The sequence below is a fragment of the Trichosurus vulpecula genome, chromosome 2 (genome assembly GCF_011100635.1).
Source record: "Trichosurus vulpecula isolate mTriVul1 chromosome 2, mTriVul1.pri, whole genome shotgun sequence".
Lineage (NCBI taxonomy): Eukaryota > Metazoa > Chordata > Mammalia > Diprotodontia > Phalangeridae > Trichosurus > Trichosurus vulpecula.
The window spans coordinates 72366249-72390004 of NC_050574.1; the positions used below are offsets into that span (position 1 = coordinate 72366249).

Genomic DNA, 23756 nt, shown 5'->3' on the forward strand with positions numbered 1-23756 from the left:
TGCTTTCTAACGCCTCAGTTTCCTCATCTTCGAAATGGAGATGATAACAGAATCAACTTCCAAGGACTCAAAAAGTTATGTGCGTTCAGTTCTTTGCAAACCACAAAGTGCCAGATAAACGTAAGCTATTATTACTGAAACCAGCCCCGGAGAGTTCAAGGGTCTTTACTATTAAGGGGAAGAGCCAGTGCATTAAACACAGATTTTTTTTTTCATTCTAAATCCAGCGCTCTTTCCGCCATCCTTCCCATTGAAGGGACTGTCAAGGTCGCTCATACTGATGCGCAGGGAATTCAAGCTCACGCGGACCGACTGGGAAGAGAAAGACTGGCGAGGGAACGCGCACGCGCAGTCGCACCCGCACGCCGGGCCCCGCCAGCCTTTGAATACTCATTGTGCTTCCTGGGGGCAGGCCCCCAACTAAAGCCACGGGCATCCAAAGGCCGCCAGGACCACCAAAGGAGGAAGAAGGGAGAGAGGGTACAGAGCCGTTCGAGAGTCGAGACACAGTCGGAGAAGTGACAGGGAGAAGCGGAAGGAGCGAGAAGCACTTCCTACTCTGTGATTGGCTGATCAAAGGGGGGAAGGGCGGGGCTTCCGTGACAGCAGGCTCTTTAAGCCTGCGGTCATGTGATTGGACCAAGATGGCTTTCCCCAGGCTGTTTCGCCTGCTGCTGAGTGCGGCGCTCCTCCAATGGCTCTCTCCGGCCTCAGCCTCTCCACTGACCGAACCGCCGCAGGAACCACTGCCGCTGGTCATCTGGCACGGGATGGGTGAGCGGGGCCGGGCCGGGCAGGGCGACGGGTATGCCAGGCGCTGGGGTGCCAAGGGATGCTGCTGGGCCCCTCTGTGGAGGAAACGGGGAGCCGCGCGAAGGTCCCCGGGCGAGGAGTCAGGAAGCCGAGGCGCTAGAACCGCCTCTGCCCCCGGCGAGCCACTGCTCCTCTGGGGGTCCTTACGCAATGAATGATGACCGCTCCCACTTCGGGAGCTCTGCAAGATTTCCCAGGCTCCTTGCTGTCGGCATCCTTGTCAAGTTCCCACGTTTACAAAGGAAACGCCGGCCAGAGGCAGCTGCGCGAAGCGGGCAGTTTGCAGGGACCTGGGTTCAAATCTAGCCTCCGACCCTTTGGTCACTTAACCCGCGATGCAATGATCTTGGACTTCAGGGTTGTTGTAGCTGGCGGAAGGTGTTCAGCTTCCCACTGTGATCCGTAGCAGAGGCAGGACCTGAAATCTCAGAATTGGGAGGGATCATGGGGTAAAAGATTGAAGAGCTGGTGGGGATCTTAGAGGCCGTCGAGGCCAACCTCCCATTTTACAGGTGAGGAAGGTGAGAAAGGTTAAGAGACTGCCCCATGGTCCCACGGAATTCAAACTGCCTTCCCGATTCCAAGTCCAGGGCTCCCCGCCCACTGTGTCACCTAGCGGCCTGCCAGAGGTCACTTAGTCCCCCATGCTCCTTCAAGAGAATCTGCTCTGTAAAACCTGATTCCAAGACAAGCGTTGCTTCCCTAATACCTGTTACCTGGGAGTCCTTTTTAGCCCCGATATACTAGGGTCATAGAGTCATAGTTCAAGAGCTACAAGAGTCGTGGAGTCCAACCCCTTCATTTTGCGGAGGAGGAAAGCAATTCCCAGAAAGGTTAAGAGAGTTAACTGATAGGTTAACTAACAGAATGTTAGCTCTCTGAAGAAGGAATTGTATCTTTCTTTATTTCCCAGCTTCATTCACTTAGCACAGTGTTCAGCACATAGTTGGTGTCTGTGGATTGGTTGGTTAATGGGCTACCCAGATAGTAAGTTGCAGAGCTGAGATTTGAAAACCAGTTTTGGTGATTTCAAATCCGCAATACTTCTCCTTTCTGGGTTGATAGCCATTTTTTGGGGATGAAAAGGGAAGTGAGAGCCGTCAATATACCTTTAAACCTATCAGAATTATGGATGTGAAAGAGCTTTCCAGTCTCTAAATTGCTATGCGAACATGAACTGATTCTTCACTGGGACAAGGAATTATGATTTGATTGCTATATATCACAATTCTTCTAGATCTTTGGATGGAAAAAATCCATTCCCTTGGGCCAACTCTCTGGTGATGAGCCTCTCTGGGGTTAACTAAGACGAAAAGTCTTTGCCAGGGCTACCAGAGAAGTCAGGGCCACTTATGTATACCAAGGAGAATATCAGTGGAAGAAGAGATGGTTATTATTACCACCCCAAAAGCCCCAGATAAGAATAGAATGTGCAGCTTAAGTGGCACATCTAACATGAAGCCTTCCCTGATCTCAGTTCTAAGTGAACTCTCCCTTTTCCATGTCTCTTCTTTTTCTGACCTTTGCACTCATCACATTCTAGTTTATGGCTCTTGGTAAATGCCCTATTTCCCTCCTAAATTTTAAGTCCATAGAATTTAGAGCTCGAAGTAGCCTTAAAGCAGATTGTAGACTTGGAAAGGACCACAGAAATCATTTCACCCAATGGACTCAGTTGTTAATGATAAGAACAATAGCTAACTTTAGTGTATGATGTCATGATTTGCAAAGTGCTTGGTATTTCATTTTCATAATACAGTAGCTATCCATTTATTAGTTTGTTACTTTCTTCATTCCATCGATGAGGAAGCAGACTCAGAGCTTCAGTGATTTTCCTGAGCTAACACAGGTGGTCATAAGCAGAGCCAGGACATGAATCAAGGTTCTCTACTGCCAGATGTTATTTTTGTTCACTGCATTTCACTGAGGATGAGGACTAATGGTATTTTTCATCCCTAGTGCCTTACACATAATAGTGATGATGAAATAATGTTTACATAGGGCCCTGAGGTCTACAAAGCTCTTTCTCCCAGTAATCTTGTGAAATAGGTGGTATGGTATCACTAGGTAGTGAGTAACAGTGGCTGGGGTGCTGGACACAGAGTCAGGAAGACACGGTTTCAGATCCTGCCACAGATAAAGCTTGCTAGCTCTGTGATCCTTGGTAAGTCATTTAACTGCTCTTTGCCTCAGTTTGCTCACCTGTAGAACAAGGGATAAGACTTGATGGCTTCCAAGGTCCCTTCTGTAATCTTATGTCAGCACATGTGAAGCAAGCCATTTTTACACGCATTTTACAGATGAGTCGGCAGGCCCAGAAGGAAGAAGTGACTTGTCCAAAATTACCACTAGAAAATGGCAGGGCTGGGACTCGAACCTGAATCTCCCACTTCCTAGGCCATTGTTCTTTCTGTTGCACCAAGGTTGATATGTGATTGTGTAAATTGAATTGTAGCTACATCGTTGGCACCCCATTAAATTGTTGGGGCTCCTGAAGCTCATAGATGATTACTATGTATAACAGCTAAAACTTCAAGTGTTTTCTTTCTTCTTCTCCTGTGTAGGAGACAGCTGCTGTAACCCCTTGAGCATGGGGGCCGTTAAAAAAATGGTTGAGCACAAAATACCAGGAATTTATGTTTTGTCGCTGGAGATTGGGAAGACTCTGATTGAGGTAATACATCCACAGAGCTAAGTTACGACTTTTACTAGACCGAGAAGCTCATGATAAATGTTTGGTTGAAAAGTGATTCACACAGTTTCGTTTTTTCTATCAGCACTCTTCCTGAGAAGGTCATTTTATTGGGGCTTTCACTCTTAGTGACCCGAAGGAGGGACTCCTGGGTGTCTGCCAGGCTTTTGGAAGTGTTTCTCTTCCCTTAATGTAGAAGGAAACTAGAATTTATCTAGAATAAGAGAATCCTGGCCTGTAAGAGTCTATCGCTTGTTCCACCCTCACCCTTACTTTAAAGATGAAGAAACTAAGCTTAAAGGGGCCCAGGAACTTGCCTAAAGTCATATGACTAGTTAATAGCAAAGCAGCGACTGTTGGCCTGGGAGCAGAGGAAGCAGAGAAGTTAAAGAGGAGACTTAGTGAGGCGTTTAACAGTGATATGACTGGAAACTTGGTTTTCATAAGCTTTTCCCCTTCCCCCTTCTCCCCCTCCTCTTTACCTTCTTCTCCTTCCCCTTTTTCCCCCTCCTTCCTCTTCTGCTCTTCCTCCCCCGTTCTCCCTTACATCTCCTCTCCTCTTCTTCCTTTTCCTCTTCTTATCCTTCTCTTTTTCTTTTCTCCCCTCTCCTCCCTTCTCTTCTCCTCCTCCTCCCTTCTATTTCCTTCTCATCTTCTCTTCTTTCCCTCCCTCTTTTCTTCCCTTCCCCTTTTTCTTCCCTTCCCCTTCCTACTCCCTTTTCCCCTCCCTTACTCTCTTCTGTCCTCTGTCTCTTTTTCCCTCTCCCTTATCCATCTCCCTTCTCTTCCTCTCCTCCCTTCCCTTCTATCCCCTTCCCTTCTTTTCTCCTTCCTCCTTCTTTCTCCTCTATCCCCTTCCCTTCTTTTCTTCTCTCCTCCTCTATCCCCTTCCCTTCTTTCCTCCTTCATCCTGCCCTCTCCCCTTCCCCTTTTTCCTCCTTTGTCCTCCCCTCTCCTCTTTAGGATATGGAGAACAGCTTCTTCTTAAACGTGAATCACCAGGTGACACTAGTGTGCGAGATGCTCACCAAGAACCCCAAGCTGCAGCAAGGCTACAATGCCATGGGATTCTCCCAAGGTGGCCAGTTCCTGTAAGTCCCTTTCTCTCACTTCACTGGTGAAGAACTTTTCGGTCTTTTCACAAAAACAGTAATTTGCGTACATGGTAACCAGGAATTGCAAGGTTCTTTACACATGTGTTCTCATTCGAGCCTCACAGCCACCCAATGGGCCAGATACCACAGGTGAAATTAGGCCTATTTTACAGATGAGGAAACTGAGGCTCCACAAGATTGCCCAGGGTCTCACAGCTGGTAAGTGTCTGAGGCAGGATTCAAACTCAGGACTTTCTGATTTTCAGTCCAGAGCTATATTTGCTGTACTATACTGCCTCTGAAGGGTCTGTTTTTAGTCATTCAGCTAGTAGGGTTTTTATTAAGCACCTACTACATGCCAGGCACTGTGCTAAGTGCTGAGGATACAAAGGAAGGCAGAAGACAGTTCCTGCTCTCAAGGAGCTCCCAGTCTAATGGGGAGAGGACTTGCAGATCATGTACAGAGGGAAGGCATCACAGGGGACCAGAAAGGCATCCTGGAGAAGGTGGGGTGTTAGCTGGGACATGAAGCCAGGAGGCCAAGATGAGGAGGGACAGCAGTCCAGGCCGGGATTCCAGAACGGCCAATGAGGGGCTGGAGGGTCATGTTGGAAGAGCAGCAAAAGAGGTCTCCTTGACTCCAGGCCAGGCCCATCACCTTGTAGAGCTTCCGCTTCCTTACCTATAAAATGAGCATAGTACCTATGGCACCTAGCTCATTGGATTGAAGAGCGCATGTTATGGAGTAAGGTGTAAGAAGACTAGAAAAGTAGGAGGTGGTCAGGTTATGGAGGGCTTTGAATGCCAAAGAGCATCTTGTATTTGCTCCTGGAGGTGAGAGAGAGCCACTGGAATTTATTGAATTGGGTGTGTGTGTGTCTGTGTGTAAGTAAGTGAAAGTGAGATGCAGTCAGATCTGCACTTCAGGAATATCACTTTGGCAGCTGAATGAAGGTTGAACTGAAATGGGGGAAGGCCTGAGGGGGTTGGACCCACCAGCAGGCTCTTACATGAATCCAGGCAGGAGGAGGTGAGGGCCTGTACCACTTGGTGGCAACATCAGAGGAGAGAAGGGACCATATACCTGAAATATTTCAAAGGTGAAATCAACAGGCTCCTAGATTGTGATCCCCAGAGACTGAGAGGATGGTGGTGTCCTCAGCAGTAATTGGGAAGATAAGAAGAAGGGAGGATTTGGGGGAGGGGAGATGGAGATACTGAGTTCACTTTGGGACGGTTGAATTTAAGCTGTCTCAGGCCATACAGTTCACATGTCTGCAAGGCAGTTGGAGATTCAAGTTTGGAGGCTGGGAGAGGTGCGGGCTAGATAAGTAGATCTGAGAAACAGCAGCATAAAGATAATTGAAACCATAGGAGCTGATGAGACCAAATGAGATAGTATATATATGAAGAGAGGAGAGGGCCCAGGGCAGAGCCCTCTGGGATACCCCCAGCCAATGGGGGTGACCTGCATGAGGATCCAGCAAAGGAGAAGGAACGGTCTGAGAGGCAGAGGGCTGCAGAGAGGTCAGGGAGGATGAGGATTGAGAAAAGGCCATTAGACTTGGCAAGTAAGAGATGAAGGGTAACTATGGAGGAAACACCTTCAGTGGGATGATGAGTTCGGAAGCCAGACTGCAGAGAGATCTCTGTAAAAGAGAGTGAGAAGAAAGGAAACGGAAGCCTCCATCCATCCTTCTCTAGTTTATCCGCACAAGGAAGAAGAGATACAGGGTGACAGTTACTAGGCACAGAAGGATTAAGAGAGGATTTTTTGAGGATGGAGGAGACATGGTCATTTTTGGGAGCAGTAGGAAAATAGCCAGTGGACAGGGAGGGGTGGAAGGTGAGTGAGAGAGTGAGGATGAGATGCCAGAGGAGACGGATGAGGTCACTTGTGCAAGAAAGGAGAAGGGCCACCTCTTCCTGTGAGATGCGATGAAGTAGGAGACAGTGTCCGAAGACTGAGTGTCATGAGATGGGGGGGACAGGAGGGGAGGGGAGAGGAGAAGAGGGAGCTCTCCATGAATGGCCTCAATTTTTTTCAGTAAAATATGTCAGAGTTCTCAGCTGAGATGTGTTTTCATTAATGTGGGCTCAATAGTTCCTGATGGTTGCTCTGGTCCATTGTGTGGTGGATATCCTCTCCAGCACCTGAAGCCTCCTCAGCTAGGTGGGACCTCCAGAGTCTGGGCCTGGCTGATTTAACCTCCCCCTGGATCTCAAAAAACCCTTTGTTTTGCTACTCTCTGCATTTACAAAATATGTGTGTTTCACCTGTGGTCTGGTGGTTTCTTATCACTTCTTTCCACCCCCTTTTCACTTCCCCTAGACATGCACAGTCACTAGTTGTTGTTAAGTTGTTTTCAGTTGTGTCTGATTCTTTGTGACCCCTTTTGGGGTTTTCTTGGCAAGGATATTAGAGTGCTTTGTCATTTTCTCCTCCAGCTTATTTTAAAGATGAGGAAACTGAGGCAAATAGGGTGAGGTGACTTGCCCAGGGTCACACAGCTAGTGTCTGAGGCCAGATTTGAACATAGGAAGATGAGTCTTCCTGATTCCACTCTCTATCTCCCTGCTTTATCCACTATGGCACTGCCTAGCTGTCCAACCATCAGTTAGACTGTGGGCTTCTTGAAGGCAGGAGTTTTTCCCCATCTAAATGTTATATATTTCCTCTCTTTATCCTCTCCCCCTGTTCTCAGCATGGGTCCTGTGTGATGTAGGTACTTAATTAAAAAAAATTACTGGTTGTTGTATGATTGCCTTCTAGATCTCAGGGTTGCTTTCATGCCTTGAAGAGGGACTGGAGGAGGACTTTAGTGGGAAGATTTAACAATTTGTAAATCGTATCTTTCCTTAATTTATATTCCTCCCTCTATGGCCAGGTCAAAGAAACAAGCTCAGACAAAAAGTAGCCTGGTCTGTTCCCCAGAGCCCTGGGGGTGTTCCTCAGGTGTTCCCTGATAGGTCTGCCAGGCTGGTGTTGCCTTCTGTCTTAGGGGAGCTGGGTGTGCAGTAGACCCAGACTTGTAGACTTTGGAGGGAAGCATCTGAGAGCCTGCTTCAAGGAATAGTAGCCACAAGGGAGACCTAGACAAGGCCCCACATCTTCTGGGGCTGGGGACCCTCGGAAACAGCATGGTACAGTAGAAAATAAGCTTCCTTTGGAACCTGGGGGGCCTGGTTTCAAATTCTGGCTCTGCTTTACCTTAGGCAAGTTACAAAACTTTTCGCTGGTCCCGAATTTCCTCATCTATAAAAAGAAGAGGTTGGATGCAGGGCTTCCTGATGTCTCTTGTGGCCTGGGGAGGTCCTTCTTTGTGCCTGGGGTCTTTTCTGAAAGTCTTGGTAGAAAAAACTCCAAGGAACTTGATTTCTCTTAGAGGGCAGAAAGCTTGACCTTGAGCCTCCAGGTGACGCCTACTTGGACTCTGTGGCTTGAGGGAATTGTAAGATTGCCACTTGTGTGCCGGAGAATTCTCATTGCCTCTTTGACCCACTGTCCCACTTCTGACTTTAACCAATGACTGATCAGAGGAGTGGAACAGACATGAGTTTGAACCCTGGTTCTACCTCTTGCCACCTCTGGGACCTTGGACAAGTAGGTCACTTACTCTGATTGAACCTCAATTTCTTCAACTGTAAAACAGGGAGAGAGGCATCTGCATGGTCTGGCAGGGCTGGGGAGCCTGCAGCTTTGAGGCACATATGGCCCTCGAGGTCTTCAAGTACAGCCCCCTTAATGAAAGGATTTGTTCTGTAAAACTTGGACTCAGAAGGCTGCACTCAGGGACCTAGAAGGTCATATGTAGCCTTGAGGCTGCAGGTTCCCCACCCCATCTCTAGTGGGTAGAAGTGCTAGGCTTGGAGTCAGGAAGATGATTCAAATCCTGCCTCCAACCCTGAATAGCTGTGTGACCCTGGCCTTGGCTTTCTCCTGCTACTTTGTCCTGCACACACCCCACCCCACCTCACCCTTGATCTCTGTTTACTTCTGCTCATCTGTAGAGTGACCTCTGAGGTCTAAATGTAGCTCTGAATCTAGGATGGGGGATCTCTGTACCACCTACTTCCTAGGATTGTCACTGGGCTCAAACCAGGTAAAGGATGGGAGGTTAACCAGAAGGAGCCAAGTCCACACCAGCTGTCCTGGCTATTAGTAATACTGATGATTCTCAGGGGTCAGGAGTTTGGCAGATTTTCACCAAGTGAAAATCTGCCAAATTTAACAAACATTTCTCAAATATTTACTATGGTTGGGGGTGAGGATTAAGGGAGGAGAGACAGAGAGAGAGAGAGAGAGATGGAGAAGAAGAAGAAGGGTGGGGGAAGGGAAGGGGGAGGGAGGGAGAGAGAGAGATCCCCATGGAGCCTGCTGTCCAGTAGCTTCTGTTCTAGAGCCTGGTTCCCTAGGTTCACTCTGAGCTTGTTTTTATACTGTTCTGATCACTCTACTTCAGTACTATTGGTCTCCCTTGTAATCCCATGCAGTTTGTTTTATTCATTTAAAGACATCCTGAGAAGGGTTGTGCAGGCTTTAGCAGACTGCCCGGGGGTCCAGGACACAAAGAAGGTGCGGAAGCCCGTGGCCTTAAGGGCCAGAGGACACCAGACACAGATCACTGGTACAAGAAGGAGTGAGACAAGTGGGAGGTGGGGGGTGCAGGTAAAGTACTAAGAGAAAGGTGAGGCCAGAAGTATTCCTTTGGCCTTGGGGGGTTAGGAGCTGGGCCTTGGGGGAAAGGGGCCTCTGGGTAGTTAGGTAGAGTAGGGCGAGGGGTGGTCGAATCCCCTCTAGGCCCAGGGAAAAGGCTACAGACTCTACAGCCAGGAAGGGCAAGGGTGGGAATGGCGACTGGAGAAAAGTCTGGAATCTGTGGGCTTCTGGATGGGGCTTAGTCATATGAGACAAACCCCCCCCACCCCCTCTGGTAAATTGGATTGTTCTTTTAATCTACTCAGCAGTAAAAATAGCAGGGAAGCATTCTCCTTAGAGGATTAGGCAGGGATTAGGTTTGTTCTGTTAGGTCCCAGAGAGCAGAACTAGGAGGGAAGAGAGGCACATTTAGACTTGATGTGAGGGGAGAACTTTGTTTATTTAACCTTGAGTTTAAAAAAAATTCTATTTAATTTTATTCTGAACCTGAGAAGCACCAAATTAAGTGTGTCCCTATCCATTGTGGAACAGGAGAGGATCATTGGGGAAGCTGTGACTCTGTGCTCTGTAGAGCTCGCTTTTCCTTTAAAGTCCGTAGTAAATGCAGCTCACCTCCCTCTGAAGGCGGAAGAAAGGCTGCCTGATGTTCAGAATGATCCCAGAGTTGTGGATGATCCTAGTCCCAGGTGTCATAGAAGAGATTCCTCCGTCAGTTGGTCAGTCAGCAGACCTTTATTAAGTACCTACTATATGCCAGCTAATGTGCAAAGAGCAAGACATAGAAAGAAAGGCAGAAACTCGGTCCTTGCCTTCAGGGAGCTCCCATTCTACATGTGCAAACAACTAGATACAAGGTACATATGGTATAAATGGGAGCCAGTCTCAGAGGGAACACAGAAGCAGAGGGCGGGACTGGGAAGGAGCCTTTGCAGAAGGCTGGCTTTGAGCCAAGCTTGGCCTCTGGGGTCCCTTCCAGCTCTAGGACGAGGATGGGTTGTTGTCAGGGGAAGGCTCTTTCACACTTCCTCCTTTGGACACACAAATACTCATTTGTTTCTTCCCACAGGAGGGCAGTGGCCCAGAGATGTCCATCACCTCCCATGATCAATCTGATTTCTGTGGGCGGACAGCATCAAGGTAATTCTTGCTTCCTTGCCTGGCTCCTTCAGGGTTCTGGGCCTCCAGAGGGCTTCCCATCCTCAGGCCAGAATAAAAACCTAGGAACCCTAATAGGGTCAGGTCAGCTGCCAATCTGCCTTACAAAACTATTTCCAGAGCCTGTGATGGAACTAGGGGAACCTGAGTTAACTCAGCTCCTGATTCCCACAGGACTGAATAACCAATGAGTCACTGGATTGCTGGCTGATGACCCAATGGAGGGGTGGGGAGGGAAAAACCATAAAGCTTCTGAGACTGCCTGGCAGCATGTTGCTGACTCAGAGAACCTTGCTATTTTTTTTTTTAATTCTTAGTTTCTCTAAATCACCCTTGCTCTTTCTTGACATTGGGGCACAGGCCTGGACTGTTAGGTTTGGTCTGGAGTAAAGACTGGCACTTGGTCTGTGAGATTGCTGTAGAAATTGTAGAATTTTCTTTGAGGAGGAGTGTGGCCACAAGACCTGGCCACCAAAGGTGGGTTCTCATGAATGTTGGCATAATGACTAGAGAGCTGGCCTTGGAGCCAGGAGGACCTGGGTTTAAGTCCTGCTTATGGTGTATTCTGGCTGTGTGACCCTGGGTAAGTCACTTGACCTCAGGGTGTTCTAGGCCAGTGATGTCAAACTCAGGTAGAAATTGGGGCCACAAATCAGTATTCAAGGAGGCAGCTAGGCAGCTCCATGATTAGAGTGTTGGGCCAAGAGTCAGGAAGACCCGAGTTCAAATGTGGCATCAGCTACTCATTAGCTGTGTGACCCTGGGCAAGTCACTTAACCTCTGTTTGCCTTAATCCACCAGAGGAGGAAATGACAATTGATTCTAGTATCTTTGCCAAGAAAACCGCATGGACAGTATTGACGTGCTACAGTCCATGGGGTCACAAAGAGTCAGACAGAACTGAACAACAGCAACAGTATCTCCATAATGATCCCTGGGAGGCCCTCATATTGATTTAGAAAACCATATATTAACATTAGCTACATCCAATTGTCTTTTTATTTATTTGGTTCATTATTTTCCGATTACATTTTAATCTGATATGGCTTTGACACCTCTGCTCTAGACAATTCCCCAAGCATATGAATTTGTTTCGCAGGGATTCCAGGAGGAATCTGGTCATTTTTGTGGCTGATCTATCAAGTGAGTGCTTGTGTATTTTCTCTTGCTGCAGGTGTTTATGGGCTTCCTCGATGTCCAGGGGAGAGCTCTCATTTTTGTGACTGGCTCAGGAAAACACTGAATGTGGGCGCCTACAGCAAGGGTGTTCAGGAAAGGTAAGTATTGTCAGAACCATTCCAGTGAGGTGGCCTTGAGGTTGTTAGAGCTTCCCGGGCAGATGCTGCTGGGATTGCAGGGAGAAAACAAGAGAAATGCCCCTGCTCGACAGATGTCAGCCATTACTACTGTTAATGCCCAGAGGAAGGGGCAGCTGACCCAGGCTGCTCTTGGTGTCTCCAGCCTCATACTTGAGAATGAGCATCAGCCTCCATCGTTGAGTTGAGGCAGATGTACCTGCTCCTGCAAGACCTAGTCCCCTAGTTGGGCAGCCAGGTGAAGCAGTGAAGAGCGCCAGACCTGGAGCCAAGAAGACTCTTCTTCCTGAGTTCTGGTCTGGCCTCAGATACTTAACTAGCTGTGTGACTCTGGGCAAGTCAACCTCACCCTATCTGCCTCACTTTTCTCATCTGTAAAATGAACTGGAAAAGGAAATGGCAAACCACTCCAGTATCTTTGCCAAAAAAACCCCAAATGGGGTCACAAAGAGTTAGACCCAACTGAACAGACCCCTACTTGTTCTGCACACTGGGCCTTCTCTGGCAAAGCCCACCCAGATCCATTTGGCTCCTAGGGGCATAGAGTTAGAGCTGGGAGGTACCCTAGAGGTCCTCTAGTCCAACCCCCTCTTTTTGAAGATGGAGAAACTGAGGCACAGGAACCTCCATGACTTGTCTAAGATCCGCACGAGGAGGAACTGACAGATGTGCAATGTGAATTGGGGTTTCCTGGACCCTCAGCCAGAGTTGTTCCCACCATCCGTCTTACACCTTATGTGTCAGTGGGCATACAACCTTAATAGAAAAGGTGTCATCATGTAAACATATGAAGAGAAGAATGGGATAGAAAGGATAGAAAGGTTGCAGAAGACTTTTGCTGATTGGTCCCTGCCAGGCTCACATTACCTGGACACTTGGTCCATGCTTTCTTTGGTGTTTGTTTCTTCATTTGAGCTATTGTGACAAAGGCTGAAGAGGAATGGAGTAAAGACAAAGTCCCAGCTTCCGCAGGATTCTGTGGGGATAGAAATTATTCAACCTTCAATAAGAGAGGCCAAGGCAGAGTTTGGAACCAGTGGCTCTTTATTAGAGGGCCTGTGGTCCCCTCTGATGAAGTGACCCTCAGATCTTTCCGCCTTCTTCTAGGGCCCTATTTTTATAGACCTAGCTATGTAGACATTCAAGAACAGCCTTACCAAATACAGACTAATTCCATGGGTTGACATGTGTTGCACAGGCTAAGATAAGCAGGAGTGATCTGGGAATGTCTCCATTGACTGGGCGGTTGGGCCTCTCCTGAGGTTAGGCAGGAGCTGTGTATATGCTCCGAGAACATATTGGGGTGAACTTCCATACTGTGCCACTGTCCATGCTTGGTTTGGTCATGGTATTTGAGCAAAACAGGATGGAGATATCTTTGTCAACATTCTTATGGTTGTGCAAGTGAGCTCCATGGCTGATAAACCAGTAATGAACATTCCATTAAAGTTTGAGGCCTATTACAGGGCCCTTCTATTAGAAACTATATCCCTATGTGACGTATACAAAGGATGGATCAATACATTGCTTGTTCTTTACCCAAATATGCAAAAGAGGCATGGCAAAATACAGAATCTCATTGGTTAATAGACTTTAATCTTGAAGGCCAAAGCTGACATATTTGGGGGTTTTCACAGGTTGGGTAAGGTATGGGGCATCTCCACTAAGCAGTCATAAGGTGGTCACCTGCCTGTGTTGGACAAGAGAGATGGTCCAGAGGCACAAAAATAAAATTGGGGGACTTTCCATGTGGTTGAGTCACCTCTGCCGCACTGGGCTTGGTCACCATGACAAGGGAAAACAAAGGTGAAGGGCCTCTAGTCAGCTTCCCATGATAAAGCAAGTGAACTTACAATCTGTAGTTCCCAGCTCTGGGCCCAAATATACAGAACTTCTGATCACTACCCCTACAGAATCTTAACAAATCGATTGATGCTGATTGGAACAGAATAGGGGTCCTCAATGAATCAACCTTCTCAGTTCCATTACTTCACTAACTAAAGCCCTTTGCCCGCCATCACTCAGCCATCTCCACATCCCTCGAAATGTCCTGTCATTCAGCCCACATTTCTATGTTTGTTTGTTTACAAGGGACTTTGTCAGCCAACACCTGGATATTCTACTTGGGCCCTGTCTCTTATATGCCAGTCTGGCAAGCCTTTCAAAAAAGGAGTTCTGTTCAGCTCGGCATAGCTCGTGACTCCAGTGATCGCTGCTTCCCTTTCTAAGTGCCCACAAACCATCCATCTAATAATCCTTGTAGAGATTTGGCTAAAGGAGCATCAGTGTTGGGCTGTAATTTCAGAAATGATCCTTCCCCACTTTTTGACTTCTCACTGCCCATCTCCAGTCCCCTGACCCTTTCCTAGTGGCTGCCAATCCCCAGAGATTAATGACACAGGTCCTGCAAGTTCCTTAAGTAGCCAGTGGGGTTATTCTTTTGTATCTGGGACTGGAAAGTATGTAAAGAGCAGCTCGAGGCTTCTGCCCTTCATTATTTGGGCATTCCGTTTTCTCTGGTTGTTTGTTTATTCAGGCCTTTCTGATAGTAAGATCATTCTAATGGAAAAATAAGACAATGGCTGAACGGAAATGAAGGCCCTCCCCTTTCTTTAGAAGGACAATGGGATGGAGTTGGGAGAGACTATTCTTCTTGGAACCAGAAGCCCAGGATTCAAGTTCTGGTTCGGATACTTACTGGCTATGCTCCCTGGGAAAGTCACCTGACTTACAAATCTGCCAGCAGCTGGGGATGCAGTGGCTGGAGCCTGGACCTGGAGACAGGAAGACCTGAGTTCAAATGTGGCCTCAGGCACTTACTAGTTGTAACCTCCATTTCCTTATCTGTACAGTGGGGCAAGTGAGAGAATGTACTTCCCAGGGTTGTGGTGAGGCTCCACAAGGAGCATCACAGGGCCGACACTACCCACCAGCTAGGAAAATGGCCCCTTGGGACTAACTCCTTGGGAGTAGGGACTGGCTGTCTTTTCCATTTCTACTTCCCAGTAGTTGGCACAGAGGAAGCCTCACTAAGTTCTTTTCCTTTTATCCCAACATTGCACTAGGAGTCTGCTATTTCTTGTGGGCTGACGTTGGTGGCCTCTTTGGCCTGGAGGTGGCCCTTACATTCATACCAGGGAAACACATCCATGCAGGTCTTTGCCAGGCTAAAAAGGCTTTGGAGTATTTCTTGTCCACTCACTGTATTTTTGGCCAGTGAAGTTCATGAAGACCATCTGCTGGGGGCATGGAGGAATGGGCTGCTGCATGCGTCAGTCTGAGGGAGGGAGTGCCCCCACCAAGGCAGCCACAAAACATGGAAGCCCTGGACGGGACCCTGTCTGCCCCACCTGGTGGGCTCTCTGCACCCTCGTCTTTCTTGTTTGTTGTCCTTAGCTTTGCCCTGAGCCACAGCTAACTTTAGGTGCCAGCCTTCCCGATTCCCACATGGGGCCCTCCTGCTTTTGTCCTTAGCTCTGTGCCCCTGCCTTCTTCTTTTGTACACGACCTTTGCCGATTGCCACGCAGGGCCATCTCTTCCTCTGCTTCATTGGGATCTTTCATGAGCCCAAAATCAACATTTCGTTCATGAGAGTCTTCCTAGAGCCTCCTTCCCTTTAGAGTTCTCTGGCCATGGGGATCATCCCTAGCTTTTCTCTGAACTTTTGAGCCTTTTTCCTGAAATACACATTTGACCAGCAAGTTCTGGCTTTCATGTGGAAGAGAGATTGGTCCTGTGTAGCCCCTAGAGGGCAGAACTTGGAGCCACTGAGAGAGGTCGAAGACTTTGACCAAGTGTGACACACTTCTTGTGGACAAGATGGAGAGATGGGGGTCAGGGAACAGTACCATTTGGCGAACTTGGAACTAATTGAATGACTGAACACAAAAAGTCATCGTTAATGACTCAAAGCCAGCTTGAAGGGAGGTCTCTGGAGCAGTACCCCAGGAATCTGCACAAGGCCTTGTGTTGTTTTTATCAGTGACTTGGATAAAGGTCTAGAGGGCATGCTTATCAAATCGATGGATGACGCCAAGCATACAGGGATACCAAGCACATTGGATGACAGAATTAGGGCCTAAAAAGACTTTGACAGTCTGGATATTGGGCTGGATAGAAAAAGACATTCTGTAAAATTTGGATTCATTCAAAAGACCGTAATTAAGGATCTAGAAGGCCACATGTGGCCTCAAGGCCGCAGGTTCCCCACTGCTGCCTTACACTGCCCAAGGTAACGTCCCTAGCAAGGGGCCCTCTGCCCCCTCTTGTGGCCATTGGTCTGTCTTCCCTACGTTGCTGGGCTAATTATGAGGTACTCACCCACCACTTCTTCACTGTCTCTCCTCCCCAACCCCTGTGGTCTGGCTTCCACACCCACCACTACACTGAAATCATATTATCAGAAAACATCATTGACTTTCTTTAAGAAAAAAAAAAGATTTTCATTGATATCTTCTGTTTTCACATTACCTAGCTATTTCCCTTTATCATTCCTCCTCACCTTCCAGAGAGCCATCTGTTACAACAAATTAAAAAAAGAGGAAAAAATTCAGCGAAACCAATCCACACATGGGAAGACTCTGCTGTTCCTGCAGCAGCATTCGCACCTGCAGAGAAGGGGGCCATGACCTCCTCAGTCTCTCTTTTGGGGCCAGGGCTCTTCTGTTGGATGATGCTCATTTTCACTTGTTTGTGGCAGTTGGTGTAGGCCTTGTGCATGCTCAGCTGACTTCACCTTGCTGCAGTTCTTCATCCGGCTCATGCCCACTAGCCTGTGGGCAGCCCTTCCGTGGCCCCCAGGGCTGTGTCCTGGACCCTCCTCTCTCTAGACTGTTTCACTTGGCCATCTCCTTGCTGTTAGCTATTTGGAACATTCTGTCTTATGGTTGGTAATAGTTTGCCATTCTTTTTTGGAGAACTGTTTGTTCTTCCCTTTTGACCACTTCTCAGTGGGGAATACCATTACTTTCTGGTTATAGCCAAAGATGAAAGCTTCTCAGCCCTCATTTTTCTCGACTTCTGTATAATATTTGACAAGCGTCGTTCGCTTTCTCCTTGGAACTCTCTTGCCTTGATCACACTTTTGTTGGCAAAATGGGAACCTACCTCTCTGCCTCCTACCTTTCCCGACCCAGCTCAACCTTGTGCCTTTAGCACTGTCCCGGACTCTTGCGTGCTCATGATTAGTTCCCCCTCTTCTTCTTGTGCATTGATCATCCAACCTGCAAGCATCCCCTTACTTTATGCTACCTCCTCTAATTACTTTTTATGGAAGGCTTGTTTTTCCAAAAGTGGAGGCAGGGAAATGTACTTAGTATAGTGCCTGGCACGGAGTGGGTGCTCTATGAATGATAGCTGCTGCTGTTGTTAGGTTGTGATGATGTGGAAAGAACACAGAAGACTTGGGTGTGCGCCCCAGCCAGGATCCTTTCTCCTTTGGTTTGTGGGCAAGTCATAACTTTCATTTTTACCACTTGTCAAGTGAAGATATTTGCCCTCCAGGCTTCTCAGAGTTGTTGCGAAAAGTGCTTTCTTTCTGTGTGTATGTGTCGTGTGCGTGCGCGCACACACACACACACACATGTAAATTTAATAGTAAAAGTTAGCCAAGGAAGGTGGAAATCTACTATTCTTATTTATTCAAGGAAGGCTTCCTGGAGGAAGCTACATGGGGGTGGGGTGGGAAATGAAAGTATATTATAGGCCCAATTAATAGAGGTGGCAGCATATATGATAGGCAGCAAGGTGGTGCACTGGATAGAGCTCTGGGCCTGGAGACAGAAAGCCCTGGGTTCAAACTTGAATTCAGACACTTATCTGCGTGACCTTGGGTAAGTCACAATCTTTGTCTGCCTCAGTTTCCTCATGTGTAAAAAAAAAGCACCTACCTCCCAGGGTAGTTGTGAGGCTCTGTTGAGATACTATTTGTCAAGTGCTTCGCAGACTCAACACTCCATGTAAACGCTGTCTGTGGTTATGATTGTGTGACACCATGGAAGGAGCCTGTCTTGGAGTCAGAGAACCTGGGTTTGAATCCTGGCACCACTGCTCGCCACCTCTGTGCCCCTCAGCCTTCCTGCCCGGGGCTCTCTTTTGTCATCTATAAAATGGGGAGAGTGGTAGACGAGTCTTCAGCCTTGCCATGATGGATTACGTTTGAGCGTGCAGCGTCTCATGTCTTTGCGGCCCATTGTTTCCAGCGAAGTCGATGCTCAGGACTTGCTGAACGTGTCCTCTGTGTGTTTATCTTGTATCTAGCCCTCTCAATCTGAACAGTGGTCATGAGGTTCTTAAGGTCTGGGGCCACGTGCCCCTGCTCCCCTCCCCGTGCCCCCAGCCCCGCACCCATGAAAGACTGCAGGGGCCCTCGAGCAGTCGTCAGGATATGTCACTGACTGCCTTGCCATCTGTCTTCCCTTGTCCTGTAGCTTGGTACAAGCAGAGTACTGGCATGACCCGATAAAGGAGGACCTCTACCGCAACAAAAGCATCTTCTTGGCTGACATCAACCAGGAAAGGGTGAGTGTCAGGGCCGCTACCAGAAGCCTTAGCAGCATGAATTCACCAGATAGGACTGTTTGCCCCAAACCTTGGCGTGAATCACGGCCCTGCTCAGGGGGAGGTGACCTTTACAAGGATGGGAAGGAGACACAGTAAATGTGGGGTGTGGGGTGTGGGTGTGGCCTCAGAAGACCTGGCTGGATGGCCTTGGCCAAGCTGCTTCACCTCTTAGGTGTCAGGGCTAGGTGGGCTCTAAAATCCCCGATTCCATGACTTGGTTTTTGTTTGTCCATCAGTTTCCCTCTCTTCTTTCTGGGGATAAAGACGGGGTGGGTTTTTGCCAGCCCAGGTAACTCCTGCCTCTTCAGTAAAGTCTTCCTGGAGAAAGCAGGATTTTAAACGGTTCTGGGAAGAGGAGAGCATTGTGGATGCCTCTGTTTGATGAAGACACAACTAGAAGCTGGGCCTGAGGGGAGACAGAGATGAATGGGAAGGAAGAGAGATCTTACACACAGATGGGGAAGGGCCTCCTCCTGGTGCTGGACAGTGACTCGGGTTGGGCCGTGGCCCAGATCCATCACCCAAGGGTTGCCAGTCACGTGACCCTTCTCTCTGCCAGGGCATTAACGAGACCTACAGGAAGAACCTGATGACCCTGAAGAACTTTGTGATGGTGAAGTTCCTCAACGACTCTGTTGTCGACCCTGTGGACTCAGAGGTGAGATACTGGGCATTCGAGAAACTTGAAGGGTGCCGGAGGGTACTGGCCAGTGTGGGAAAGAGCAGCCTCAGAAGGGGTCTAATTGGTGCCCTAAGATAAACATTTAGAAGTAGCTTCCGGAACCCTGTTTCCTGTGGTGTGGGGCACTGAACCCAGCACTGGGGGTCAGGAAACCTGGGTTTGATACCTGTGGGCTGTGTGGCCACGGCTGGTCATCTCCCCCTCTGAGCCGCCTTTCTCTTATCTGTAAAAGAGGGATGATAATATGACCTGTATCACAGTTGGTGGTGTTTGTAAACTGAAAATTCGGGTTATTTTGGGGAAGGGATTCCCCCTCCCCCCTACTAAGTACTTCCAAGACCCCATTGTAGTACTGAAAATGCCCTGGGATCTTAAAGGCCGGACCAGCACAGTACAGAGCCCTGACAGGCTCTGAGGAGCTGTAGAGACAGACCGGTTCTCTGTTGCCCCCCAGGACCAGCCCAGCTAAGTGTGGAAAAGCTCCCCAGAAGGTTACCCACCAAGAAGACCTGAGTTCAAATGTTGCCTCCTCAGACTCTTACTAGTCATGTGATCCTAAGGAAGTCACTCAGCTTTTCTCACCTTCAGTTTCCTCACCTGTTAAGTGGGGATGATAATAGTGTTTACCTCCCAGGGTGGTTGTGAGGATTAAACCAGACAATGTATGGAAGGTGCTTTGCAAACCTGAAAGCTCTCTCTAAATGCTAGTGGTTATTATTATATTATTAATTAATTATAATATCATTGTTATAGCGGTTCATAAAGATGTCTGCTGAGGTACCAGGAGGGTTGGGATCTGCACTGGAACCACCCTCATGAAACCAGACAGATCTGAAATAGAGTGCTGAACTTGGGAATCCCAAGATTCAATTTGAATCCTGCCTCAGCAGATTACTGGCAGTGTGACCCTAGACAAGTCACTTAACCTCTCCCCCAGCTCATCCATAAAATGGACAATAGCACCAGCCTTGTACTCTTGTGAGAATGGAGCTGGACCAGTCTATGCAGTGTGCTTTAGAAACCTTCAGCATCCTGTGAATTCTGGCTATCTGGAATAACAACAGCATACACTGGCCTCCATTACCTGGGAGCCTCCTGTAGGGCAGAGGAAGGAGTGCCGGCTCCAAAGACCTGGGTCCAGATCTGAGGCTTTACTCTTTGCTACCAGGCCGTCTGTTTCCCCAGATGTAAAATGAGAGGGCTAGGCCAGCAAGAAGTCTTGAGGCCTTCTTCCATTCTCAGGCAGGCTGGCAGCTGGAGCTAGGCTACTGACCTGTGTCTTTGTCTATCCACCCCTTTCCCACAGTGGTTTGGATTCTACCGAAGTGGCCAGGCCAAGGAGACCATCCCCTTACAGGAGACTTCCCTGTACACACAGGTAACGGGAGCTGACTTGGGCGGTGAGAAGATGGGGAGGTAGTCCAAACTCATCTCAAGCCCGAGTCAAAGCTGGTGAAATACAAACCCCAAGCCCCTTGGCAAAGAGAGGCCTGCCTTATGCCTTCTGGGCACTTTCTACTCTGCAGGGGCCCAATTCAGTCCTGACAGGTTTGTTGGCTTTTCAGCAATAACCCTGTGGCGAGTGTTAGGTCAGAGCTGCTGTCTAGGACTAGGCGCCCCCTCCATCCCACCCTAGGCTTCTTCAGGTCTCAGGAGCACTTGAACCATCAGAGGCGTAAACATTTATCGAATGCTTACTTTGTCCTGGGCACTTCACCAAGATACAGGCCCTGTCCTCAAGGAGTTTACACTCTAGCAGAGGAAGGGCAAGGGCAATGAAGGATGGCCCTGGGAGGAACTCCCCTGCCCCAAGCCCAGGTCGCCCAAGCGGCAGGCTTGGAGTAGAGGAGAGCTGGTTGGGAATGCTGGCTTCCACCCCTGCTAACCACATAGCACTAGGCAAGTCCTGTCTTTTCAGGCTCTGGTTTCCTCCTATGTGAAACAGAGATTTTGCAGAGCCTACCCCACAGCATTTTAGGGGAAGTACTTTGTCAACTTCAATGCACTATCTAAATGTCAGGCTATTATTAGTCCCCCAAGCCTTGCATTGTAGGAAAAAAAACACTCACACAATGTCCCCTCATGCTCTATCAATTACTTTACAGAAAGATTGTGGGCTGCATACAGTGTGTTTGCTGTGGGCTGGCTCCCTCTGGCAGGGCTTCAGAGCCAGTACAAGGCCATCTGGGAGACGGAGCACTAGAAACCAATCTTCTCTTAAACCCCAAGTGCATAATTAATGGGGAGGGAAGCAGGGGGGAGCCCAAGGCTTGTTTGGGGAGGCTGGTTCCTCTAGCACACACTGCAGAATTTGGCTGCCTGTTAGCCTGGGGCTTTTACTGTGGAATTCAGTTCGTCAGTATTTGGGCCCTCCAGCAGTCGCGCTTGCCACTGGGGAATCTGTCCCAGCTCAAGTTGGCCAGAGTGCACGCCAGCTGAATGACCCAAACTTCTGACTCATTTCAGAGGCAGGTCGGCCTCTCTGATTTTGAAAGCCACAGCCCATGTGCAATAAAACCCAAGGGAAGTGGGGCAGTGTTGCTGCTAGTGTATTTTAAACTGAACTGAGAGCACTGAGTATCAGCATCTGGGCCCCTTTGGACATCATTTCTTCCCATGATGATTTTTCACAGGGCTTGCTATGGCAGGTTTTCAATAACTGATTTTTCTCCTAACCAGAGGTCTTAATTTTATATTGTTACCTTGTGCACAGCCTGGTTTCTCCATGCTAATCTCAGGCTATACTACCTGTCTACTGTTTTGGGCTGAAGTTGTAAAAACCCAGCCTCTTGACTTGGTAATTAGAGCTCGGCCTTAGATGGGTACTGGGTAGTTCCATTACCTAGTCCCAGGCTTCACCCCTGGGTTTAGGCCCCAGGAGCCAGCTGCCATGTTTACAAGGCTGCAGGGTGGGGTGGGAAGAACTTTGGACTCCCAAGTCCTCTGAAGGGGATGGGAATCCCAGCTCCACCTCTCCACTGCATCAGGGCAGTTTGGTGGAGCCTATAAACCACTTTTTGGAATAGTGCGTTTAAAATGAACAAAATAAAATAGAGGATCACAGCACAGGAAACCAATTATTGAAATAAAGATTAAATTTTATCCCCATCCAACTTCATGGTCCTCCCTAAAAGTTCTCTAGACCCCTCTGGAGGGGATGGGGTCTGTGGACCCCAGGGTAAGAACCTCTGTCCTACATTTACATAGAATTTCACTTTTCAAGAAATAATGGGTGTATGTGTATAGGGTGGGAGCAGAGGTGGGGTGATTTTAGGGGAAGGTTTTTTAGAGGGGAAGGATTTTAGAGAATCCTCTTATCCCAAAGGTTGAACACATGTGGCCAAGGTGCTTACTGGGCCATTTATAGGGTGGGTGGCCATCCTCCCTCTTCTTCTCTCCCTCTCCCTGGTGCACAGAGAGTAAAGCCTGAAGCTTTAATTGTTGCACAAGTACAGACCAAATGCTTTTACAAGGTCATGAGAGTAAAACTTGAATAAACAGGGGCAGGAAGAAAAAACCCAAGTTTCCACAGTAAAATTGTGCCAAAAACCAGGCTCCATGGTAGGCTAGGATCTAAGCCCTTAGCTATTCCATGCTCACTTTCCTCTAGCATAAATGCAGAAGCCTCTCATAGGGCCCTTCAGCGTCTTCTTCCATCAACCTGATTTTCAGTCGTAAGATTAATGCTGCTTTTTCTCCCTCTAGGACCGCTTGGGGCTTAAGGAAATGGACAAAGCAGGCAAACTAGTCTTCCTGGCTGTAGAGGGGGACCACCTTCAATTCTCCGAGGAATGGTTTTATACAAATCTCCTTCCATTCTTGGTGTGACATTCTTGCTTCATTTCCATGGCAACTTGGTGGGGAGGGGTTGGGGTGGGGGGTTCAATCAAGACTGTACTCTGCCCTTAGATGCAACTAACCCTGCCTTCCTTTCCTCATCTGACACTGCCCGAGGAGATAGATCCTCATCTTATCTGCTCCCTGCTCAGGCCTAATCCTGCTGCCATATGGTAGGGAGTCCAAGTTTCATTAGCTAATGAGTAGGAGGATTGTTTTACGTGTCCTTGACTGTGGTTAAACCTAGTTCTAGGTTATAGACTGCTCTGCAGAAAAATTGGGAGCAAGACAGTAACTGCTAGAATGTGACTGAATTGCAGGGGCCAACCTGAACTATAACGACATGGTTACAGCACAGAAACAGTCCACTTGGAAATAGCTCCTTTCTCTGGCCAAGAATAGAGCCAAATGAGGTGATGAAGTGATCTGACTTGTCTGGGTTTTCAGTTTTGCCAGTGGAGTAAGGAAGTAGGGGAGCTCTCGGAGTTTAGTTGGAATGCCTGTGGTGGTCCCTGGTCAAGTACAACTGATCCTGCTGTCCTGTTTGAAAACAAATTCAACAAAGTGCCAAACAAAACAAGCCTTTTGGCACAAGAGCAGAGTGGGGGAGGAGACAATGGGGTCCTACTCCCTGGAGGATTAGACCGCTTCCAAATTGGTCCAATTTTCAGAGCGTGCTCCGAGTGACTGCTAAAGCCTCTCCTCACTGTGCTTCTAATCATTGGAGCAATGAAAGTATTATCTCTCTTTTGACTGCTTCGTGCAAAGGCTCTCAAACAGGAGACATATGTATATCATACCCTGGAGGTGAAACAAGCCTACACCATCTTGTCCCATACCCATCCTGAGATCCCTGTTCTTTAGGTGGAAAAATTTTTTGTTTTTATTAGCTTTTCTGAAAAATAAAAGCACTGGTTTCTTACTTGCTATCAGCCTTTTTCTAAC

General features: G+C 48.2%; 1 protein-coding gene across 1 annotated transcript; it reads left to right on the forward strand.

The window, feature by feature from the left end:
- The first annotated feature begins 614 nt into the window (after nucleotides 1-614).
- On the forward strand, nucleotides 615-23740 carry PPT1 (palmitoyl-protein thioesterase 1). The gene is made up of 9 exons (XM_036747737.1): nucleotides 615-774; nucleotides 3378-3487; nucleotides 4469-4596; nucleotides 10326-10396; nucleotides 11589-11691; nucleotides 18160-18250; nucleotides 18852-18950; nucleotides 20281-20352; nucleotides 22680-23740. The coding sequence occupies exons 1-9, from the start codon at nucleotides 645-647 to the stop codon at nucleotides 22800-22802; spliced, it is 927 nt and encodes a 308-aa protein (XP_036603632.1). The 5' UTR covers nucleotides 615-644; the 3' UTR covers nucleotides 22803-23740.
- Nucleotides 23741-23756: the final 16 nt, after the last annotated feature.